We start from the raw sequence: 9981 nt of genomic DNA on the forward strand, positions 1-9981 counted from the left end.
TATAGCTAAGGTACCTGTAAGAAAGGTAAAGAAGAAAACACAATTTTATTGCTAATGGAGTATATCAATACCTAACTCAGTCCCCTCGTACTAAATCTAATTTTAAACTAAAAAATTGTGTTATAAATTTACTCAATTTCTCTTCAATGTAGTGTTATTAAAATATTGTTTTTTACTTTGGAACACTTCTAAAATGGTTGCGTGTAAAACAATTATAGATGAAAGGTAGTTTGTGCACTTAAACAGTGATTATAGTTTTATCGCTTAATAATGGGTACATAAGTATCATATTTCTATAATACAATGGATTTTGACAGGTCGTTTGAGTCCATTACTCAGCAACAATTTGGTCAGTCAACATGAAAATCTATTTGCTTCTATTAAACTTAGTTACTGTAGTTTGTTTTACAGTTGGATTAAAATATCAAAATTTAAGTGCATTAATAAACGAACTAAGTGTTGGCATCCAGGCAGAAACAAACATTCTTTACAATTATCAGGAAGATTTCATTCACACGGATATATTGACAGAAACAGTTTACCCAAAACTGTTGATTACCAAGAACATCACTACCGAATGGCACCATAAGTTTGGATCATGTGTGCTCTCAATTGTATTTTTAGGAGACGACACACTATCTGAATCATTAGGAGAAGTCTTGCTATCCACGCTACAGCATTGGAGATACACTGACATCTTGTTCGTTACATCTGTGGAGGCAAGTCCAAATCGGCAAATGAAATATCACGAACTATTTGAATGGTGTTGGAGTAATGGTTTCTACAATGTGCTGCTAACTCACATTAACCACACTGGTCTCTTGACACTGCAGCCTTTTCCAACACTGTCTGTGAAAAGTAACACACTAGTTAATTATTTGAAGGAACACAATAATTGGCAGAATTTTAAAGGTTATGGCATACGTGTGTGTGCTAGCCATCATCCAGCTCGTGCCTATATTGCCTACAAGGAAAACGGAGAACTAGTACTAAGCGGTATTGATGTCGATTCAATAAAATTGTTCATAGAACACTTTAATGCTACATTACTTTTGTCCTTACGAAGTTATAACAATTGTATAATCGCTCTAGAGACAAAGAATGCTGACATTTCGGCAACCTTAATGACCCAAAATGAACGAGTGAAAACCACACATTCCTTAATGTTATATATGGGATATTTGATGGTGCCAGCTGGACAAGAATTGGACCGTTTTAAATTGTTTTTGGCACCCTTTTCACGAAATGTGTGGTTACTTTTAATTAGTAGTGTACTTTATATCACTGTAATGTTCTCGCTCATTGACAGGCTACAATATGGTATTTGGCAGGTTGGCAGTTATATGTTAATCGCAGTGAGTAGCTTCTTAGCACGTGATATTCCTATGGAAAAATTTCCCAGAAGAGTTAAACGATTTGTATTCTTTATTTTACTGATCAGTGGAGGAATTATAACTACATTTTATTTGGCACTGCTTTCCAGTATTTTGAATGCTAATGTGTATGAGCGCGATATTAAGGAATATACAGACCTGAAAGAACGGAATATAGATTTTATGATAACTGATGTGGACTTCTGGGCATTTAAAATATATGGTCTGTCATCCACACTCAGAGAACGCTTGACACTTGTAGATCATAATGAATTTACTCGTAATCGTAACTCTATGAATATCAAGCATGCCTACTTCTGTTATATGGATGTCTGTGAAATTCTTAAGCATCAGCAAATATTCTTACTGAGAAAACGTATGAATTTTCTACCAAAACCCATAGTGTCTGTTTGGGGTGGATTTGGTATCATGAACGGCTGGATTTTCGAACAAACTTTTAATAGATATGTGCAACGCGCTTTTGAATTGGGTTTTAATGAACGATTTAGAAGAGATGCGAAGAATACAGCTATACGTTATGGGATTATTAGTTTCTTCAAAACGGAATACTATGAAGTTAAACCACTCGGCATAGATTATTTCGAAATGCCAGCTATTTTATTGGGAATTGGATATTTAGTTGCTTTAATTACGTTTATATTGGAGTTTCTTTACCACAACTTCAGTGAACGACGTTAATTAGCGGATTAGTGAAATTGAGGAAATGATATTGTCTAGTTTACGGATGAAAAATTTGTGTTTCAAAAGAACAAATGTATTCATCTTATTTAAATAATATCGTGTTAGGACAATTTTTCAATTGTATTTTAATTTTGTACGTACGTAGGATATATAAAAATTAACCTCGAATTTTTTGTACATATTTAAACAATCATATACTTTATTGTAAATAAATTTTAATAATTCTGTTAGTGTAGAAGTTCTGTAATTTATCGGCGTAAAACTTGACTAAATTGATTTTCAGTGGCACTGTGGTCGATCAATTTTTTACCATTAACAGGGTCGTGCTGATACCAAAAAAATTGATTGTCGGATTGTGGAAGGTTCGGGTTATAAGATGGCTGCATCAAAACTTTCCAATTAAGTTTCGTCAAATTGTTCCGACCTATCAAAATGTATATTGTCTATCATTGACATGATGCAACACAATTTATTTTCTCATGGTCAAGTCAAACGTTACGTGGGTACATTTTTGTTCATTGACTTTGATACGCCATCCTGATAACCATAACTCGAGTTAGTGAACATGATTTTGAAGCATGCGTTGTGCTATTAGGGTTTTTGTGAGCACTTAGTATTACTGTATCGTCAGCAAATGTTGCAGTTAAAATGTTTTCCGAAGTTGGCATGTCACTTGTATACAGCAGGTGTTCCAGACCTCACGTGGTAAATAATTTTGCAGAAAGACGAATTAGGCTTATGATTGATTTAAATTCGATTGTGAAAAAAAATGAGAAAAATAATGTGTAACACCAAATTTTATGAAATAATTTCAATTGAAAAAGTAACAAAATTTCTCTAGTAAGAAACTTATTATAGCTGAAACGTATCCAATTACAAGAAGAATAGCAGGCATTTGAAAATATTCAATACCCATTGGTTCCACAGAATAGTATTCGGTTTCGAAGAACTTTAATCCACCATAACGTATAGCAGTTTCCTTTGTTTCCGTAAGAAAATGTTTATAGAATCCAAGTTCAAACATACGTAATAAGAAAATATTAAACATATGTTCCAGTGGCCAATTATTTGCAATTGGAAGACCGGTCCATATCGTGACAATAGGTTTATCGAGTAACTTCACTTTGGGACGTAAAAGAAATTTTTGTTGATACAGTAAAATCTCACAAGTATCAGTGAAGCAAATATAACTATGCCGTGGATCTAAACGATTACGATGTGAAAGAAACTCAGATCCATTCACATAGATTAATATTTCTTTCACTGTATCAGATGTATTGAATTGATCGAAAATGACGCAGCTTTGATCATCATTCCAAATCGATAGATTTATTGCCTTCATATCTTCAATTGTTTCAATTTGACGATCGAAGACAGGTGTATTCAATAAGCTGAAGAGGTACGCCAAATAATAAATTGACATAATTCCACCAGTAATCAGTAATATGAAGAAGATTACGATAATAGACTTTCCGTGTAACAACTTCAGACTAAAGTCCAAAGAAAGAAAGCTGCTAATGGTGATTAACAGAAAACTACTGAAGTTCCATTGCTTGGATTGCGCTCTATAAATAAGAGACATCATACATGTCATGTACAGAATACTTATCAAAAGCATCAACCAAACGGTGAAAGTGAAGGGTAACAGAAACATTTTGTATTTCATAACTGGACGCGCATACGGTACCATTATGTGTCCATGTTCTGTGTGATATGGCTTACTTATGATTTGATTATTTATTTGTGTAAAAATATCGATACAAATTTCAGCTTTTCCAGTATTCAGATAATTAAAGCATTGAAAAAGTGTATAATTGAGATTGTATTTCACTTGGAGTGTGGCATTGTAATGCTTTGCAAATAATTTCACATAATCCGCAATCAGACCACTTAAGGATATTTTTCCATTATTATCGATATGCACATGAACACGTGGACTGCGATTACCGACAACTGCTTGAATAGGATATTTTTGCAAATCTAACCAATTATTTCGTTGTTCCAAATATTCTTCCAATGTAGATTTTTTATATCTGAACATAGGAATTGGAATTAGCCTTAGAAGTATGGAGTTGTCGACGTCAGTTAAAAGTACATTGAAGAAACCTGTTTTCCAACACCAAACGAATAAATCGTTCCATAGGTTATCTGAGAAATCTAGAACAGCAGTTGTAATGAAGAGCAAATCCGTGTGATAGAAACGATTAAGTGTGAGTTTCAGTGTAGATTTTACTTCGGAACTAAGTGCGTTATTGTCTAAAAGAACAATCGTAAGTATTTTGGAGTGAAGAACTTTACTCCATACCAAAGTAGTTTCATTTGTAATAATAATTTTAGGTGAACTTGTGTTTCCGATAATTTCCTCCTGCGCATTGGTAAGGTCCAGGTTCGTGTAGATAATATTCGTTTCGGCATGAATGGCGACACTTAGAACATCAATAAATTTGCTGGTCGGCTGTGGATTAATGTTAAGTATCCCATAGTATGCAATGAATGCGAATACAGTTAAACGCGGCATGTCCTTCGTGGACTTTGAGTTTATTTCTGCCGCTTATGGGTCGTTAGCTCTGCTTTTATGTTAAAAGCAGAAACAGTTTAGTTACGTGTGGAACAATTTAACAACAGCTTTCAATTACATTATAACCCATTGAGATTGTAATAGATATTAATAGCGGAACACTATCACTACCTATGGTTTCCTTAACCCTATTACGTTCTATTGTATAAACAAATATTATTCAATTTTATATATAAATATAATGTAAGAATTTGTTTCTATGTACAAACCAATCACCTTTCATATTTACTACAAGAACGATTTTAGTCTTTAAATTCTCAGTACGGTTTCAAATTTTTTTTAAGGATTTTGTATGTTAAATTAAACCTTTAGTTTAAGTTTGGTTACGTTAATTACGATAGTGTAAACGTATTTTAACCGAATGAAATTATCTTTCTTACCTCAATGTTGATCTTTCAGACTGATTTTTGAATCGCTGCTAGTATTTTTCTTAGTTTCTGTGATGATAATAGATCCATATATATTGAGCATATGTGCATTTATGGTAATATTTTTTGTTAATCAAATAGGCTTTCCCAAATTGAAATTAATTATAAAAATAATTTACTTCCATGAACTCCATATAAAATTGTATATATGATTTCTATAAAGAGGTTTTCGAACAGAAGTGAAACAACAACAAAAATTAATTTTTTAAATTATTTTAATTAATTGAACTTTGGCTGACCATACAGCTGTTTCGAGTATTGCCAAATACCCTTCATCAGTGGTCTTGGAAATAATTCTTATATTTAATTATTCGTAAATAATTATTTTTGAGACTGCAAGTACCAGGATTTCTGTAAAATTATTAAAAAGAGTAGCGAGACTCTCTTTATTTCATTTATTCATTCAATTGTTATTATTGGAAGGTCATCTTTATCATCAATTTTACTTATTGGCCAGACTACTTCAAATGAGATATAATTTTCTATAAGATATAATTTCCCCAAATTATTACATTTCAGTAGATTATTATTAGTATCGTGTGAATTATAATGGCTGTAATAGTTAATAAGTTATATATTAACCATTCTCCAACTATTTTGGACAAGAAGGTTGAGTTGTGCTAGGGTTAAGCATTTAAATGTTTGTGCGTGAGTTTCTTTAAAAACGCAATTCTAAATTTGAGAATCTATTACTGTGCAGAACGGCGCTTATTAGATTTAATTGATTATATGAGGACATTGCAAAATATTCTGTACACTGAGTTGGTTAGGCCAATTATGGGTATGTAATTATAATATTAATTAAGGTGGAATAGTATAATATTGGAGAATAATAATATGGGAGAAGTATAATATTAATTAAGATGGGAAATGATAATTTAATACTTTGTCGTACGTTTAATAACATTTTCCTTCGAAAACGTATTTATAATATATTATTTAAAAATAATTCTCCGGTGTTTTTAAAATAATTATGTTAATTACTTTTAATTAAGTAAATGTGGAGAGTTACCTCTCATTATTTTAATTTGTTTAATTTTATATATTATGAAGGCATTCAAGTTTTCATACAAATTATGACAACTGTATATTGTGAAGAGGTTCTGTAATGTGTATGGACTGCAAAATAGTTATATTTTTAGTTAATACATAATATTTTTGGTTTGAAACTACTGACTGTTATTTTTGGGAATATATCATCTACATGCAATATAGTGTACCCTGTTAGAACTTTTTGTTTCACCAGACTATAACCATGATTAAAGCGGGCAAAATGTAGATCTATAAATCCCACGGTCTTTGTTGAATATATACAAAGATGAATCAACTAATCACAAATGATTGCTCTGTTATGTGAGTTCGAAGAACAGTACTCAAAAAACATAAATAGACTTTACAGAAATGCAAAGAATAACGTGATTAGATATAACCGGGGTAATGAGTAGGAAGTTGCCTTATAGGAGAACATTAAACTTAGGGAAGAAGTCTGATAACTTTTTGTTAGACTGCTAGACTGTTAGACGGGAACACATTTATATGATCAATGAGGATTATTCTCTTAAAGAAAATAAAATTGGATGTAATTTTAATACATCTAAGAACGAAAGTGGCATTAACTTCGTTGTGTTTGGGTCAAGCATCAAACATAAAAAACCCATGAAAAAATAACCAAGTATTTTTCACGTAGAAGCACACACCACTGACACACCGAAAGATGTACGCAATTTAATCTATGCAGCGAAAACGGAACGATGCAGGCCGTTATGGAATGGTCTAAAGAAATTCAGGAGAGGAGCTAGAACTCGTGGCACTCGATCAGTGGCTTAAGTCTGATACAACGGGAATCAGAACCCACAGTTTTAAGTGACCTTATCATTAGAGGTTGGCCACTTAATGAGAGTATCGTAGTTATTGTAGTTACAACCCAAATTTACCCGGATAGAATGACTGTGTTCATTTACTTTCTTTCGAATTGGAGTTCTATGATTTAAGCAACAAGTGGGTATTCTGATTTAAGCAACAGCAGGGGTGTTAGATAAACCTCGCTCCCTCTCAAGGTGGAAATGGTATCTAAACGTATAGCTTGGAACTGATGAAATTTTTTTAACTTTCAATTATACGCTCCGCATTATACCGGAGCGTTTCCTAACTTTAACGGCGGTTAATTTCGTTAAATATACTATGTATTCTGTCTAAAAAAATTGAAATCAGTTAGGAAAGAAACAAAAAATTCACTCTCTAACAATTTTTATATAGGAATCACGGAATATGAACAAAGTGTCATAAACTTCTTAGCAATAGTCGGACCTTAACCATATTGCGGCGAAAGCACAGGAGTTTGGCAGGAATTGTTAAGTTACCCAGAAATGCAAAAGAAGAAACTTTTTCTATGACTTAAAGATCAAAACAAACCAAATTGTTATAAGGTAACTATAATAGCCAAAGCTTTAAATTTTGGATTGGCTTATTAAAGAATAGATTAAAACTATTGATTAGAGTATTGTCTGTCCGTTGTTGGTTCAATTGACATCCGAACAACATGACTATTATATCAAATTCAATGTGTAGTTTCTGGACATTAGATTTCTAAGTCAACTGACCACATACTAGACACTCGCCAGACACTTGTATACAAGAAAACCCAAAATTATTTGCAATGCTAAGTCCTGTCAACATTCTTGGGAGCCACGCAATTGTATAAGTTATTATACTATTATTTCGTACTAGTAGGTGGTACTACATTAGATCTTTGGATAGTAGTGCCTTATTAACCACACTTTCATATTACAAGACCTACTAAAAAGTAATACTTTTTTTTGTAATGAAGCACAATAATACTTAACTTGCTTCCCGCGAACAGGGTTTAATATTAAATTAAAAAATTGTATTATATATATGCTCTAATGCTCTTCAATGCAATGTCATTAAAATATTTGTTGAATTTCATTGTTGTCTTCCAAAGTTATTTGCTTTGTAACACTACTATAATGGTTGCGTGTGAAAATATCTTAGATGAAAGATAGTTTTTGCACTTAAACACTGATTATAGTTTTATCGCTTAATAATGGATACATAAGTATCATATTTCTATCATACAATGGATTTCGATTGCTCATTTGAATCCATTACTCAACAACAGTTTGGTCAGTCAACATGAAAATCAATTTGCTTCTATTAAACTTAGTTACTGTAGTTTGTTTTACAGTTGGATTGAGATATCAAAATTTAAGTGCATTAATAAACGAACTAAGTGTTGGCATCCAGGCACAAACAAACATTCTTTACAATTATCAGGAAGATTTCATTCACACGGATATATTGACAGAAACAGTGTACCCAAAACTGTTGATTACCAAGAACATCACTACCGAATGGCACCACAAGTTTGGATCATGTGTGCTGTCAATTGTATTTTTAGAAAACGACTCACTATCTGAATCATTAGGAGAAGTCTTGCAATCTACGCTACAGCATTGGAGATACACTGACATCTTGTTCGTTACATCTGCGGAGGAAAGCCCAAATCGACAAATGAAATATCACGAACTATTTGAATGGTGTTGGAGTAATGGTTTCTACAATGTGCTGCTAACTCACATTAACCATACTGGTCTCCTAACACTGCAGCCTTTTCCAACACTGTCTGTGAAAAGTAACACACTAGTTAATTATTTGAAGGAACACAATAATTGGCAGAATTTTAAAGGTTATGGCATACGTGTGTGTGCTAGCCATCACCCATATCGTGCCTATATTACCTACAAGGAAAATGGAGAACTACTACTAAGCGGTACTGATGTGGATTCTATAAAATTGTTCATAGAACACTTTAATGCTACTTTACTTTTGTCCTTACGAAGTTATAACAATTGTATCATCGCTCTAGAGACAAAGAATACTGACATTTTAGCAATCGCAATAACCCAAAATGACCGGGTGAAGACCACACATTCCTTAATGTTATATATGGGATATTTGATGGTGCCAGCTGGACAAGAGTTGGACCGTTTTAAATTGTTTTTGGCACCCTTTTCACGAAATGTGTGGTTACTGTTGATTGGTAGTGTACTTTATATCACTGTAATGTTCTCGCTCATTGACAGGCTACAATATGGTATTTGGCAGGTTGGCAGTTATATGTTAATCGCAGTGAGTAGCTTCTTAGGGCGTGATATTCCTATGGAAAAATTTCCCAGAAGAGTTAAACGATTTGTATTCTTTATTTTACTGATCAGTGGAGGAATTATAACTACATTTTATTTGGCACTGCTTTCCAGTATTTTGAATGCTAATGTGTATGAGCCCGATATTAAGGAATATGCTGACCTGAAAGAGCGGAATATAGATTTTATGGCATCTGATATGGACTTGTATGCTTTTAAAAAATATGGTCTGTCATCTATACTCAGAGAACGCTTGACACTTGTAGATTATAACGAATTTACACGTAATCGTAATTCTATGAATATCAAGCATGCCTATTTCTGTTATATGGATGTCTGTGAGATTCATAAACATCAGCAAATATATTTACTGAGAAAACGTATGAATTTTTTACCAAAACCGATAATGTTTGTTTGGGGTGGATTTGGTTTTATAAACGGCTGGATTTTCGAACAAACTTTTAATAGATATGTGCAACGCGCTTTTGAATTGGGTTTTAATGAACGATTTAGAAGAGATGCGAAGAATACAGCTATACGCTATGGGAATATTAGTTTTTTCAAAACGGAATACTATGAAGTTAAACCACTCGGCATAGATTATTTCGAAATGCCAGCTATTTTATTGGGAATTGGATATTTAGTTGCTTTAATTACGTTTATATTGGAGGTTCTTTACCACCAATGCAATGTACTCTATTAGTTTCAGTGCTTAGTGAAAATGAGAAAATGATATC

The 9981-nt window shown here is 32.8% G+C and overlaps 3 protein-coding genes across 3 annotated transcripts; 2 read left to right on the forward strand and 1 right to left on the reverse strand.

Moving 5' to 3' along the window:
* Positions 1 to 359: 359 nt before the first annotated feature.
* On the forward strand, positions 360 to 2072 carry LOC119674261. Its single transcript, XM_038085393.1, has one exon. It carries the CDS (start codon positions 360 to 362, stop codon positions 2070 to 2072), a length of 1713 nt encoding a protein of 570 aa, XP_037941321.1.
* An 814-nt stretch (positions 2073 to 2886) lies between these two features.
* On the reverse strand, positions 2887 to 4593 carry LOC119674262. Its single transcript, XM_038085394.1, has one exon. The coding sequence runs from the start codon at positions 4591 to 4593 to the stop codon at positions 2887 to 2889; it is 1707 nt and encodes a 568-aa protein (XP_037941322.1).
* A 3641-nt stretch (positions 4594 to 8234) lies between these two features.
* LOC119674263 lies at positions 8235 to 9947 on the forward strand. The gene has a single exon (XM_038085395.1). It carries the CDS (start codon positions 8235 to 8237, stop codon positions 9945 to 9947), a length of 1713 nt encoding a protein of 570 aa, XP_037941323.1.
* Positions 9948 to 9981: the final 34 nt, after the last annotated feature.

The sequence above is a fragment of the Teleopsis dalmanni genome, chromosome 2 (genome assembly GCF_002237135.1).
Source record: "Teleopsis dalmanni isolate 2A chromosome 2, ASM223713v2, whole genome shotgun sequence".
Lineage (NCBI taxonomy): Eukaryota > Metazoa > Arthropoda > Insecta > Diptera > Diopsidae > Teleopsis > Teleopsis dalmanni.

Bases quoted from the DNA above. Each gene is read 5' to 3' on its own strand.
- LOC119674261 (XM_038085393.1), top strand. From the start codon at position 360: ATGAAAATCTATTTGCTTCTATTAAACTTAGTTACTGTAGTTTGTTTT.
- LOC119674262 (XM_038085394.1), bottom strand. From the start codon at position 4,593: ATGCCGCGTTTAACTGTATTCGCATTCATTGCATACTATGGGATACTT.
- LOC119674263 (XM_038085395.1), top strand. From the start codon at position 8,235: ATGAAAATCAATTTGCTTCTATTAAACTTAGTTACTGTAGTTTGTTTT.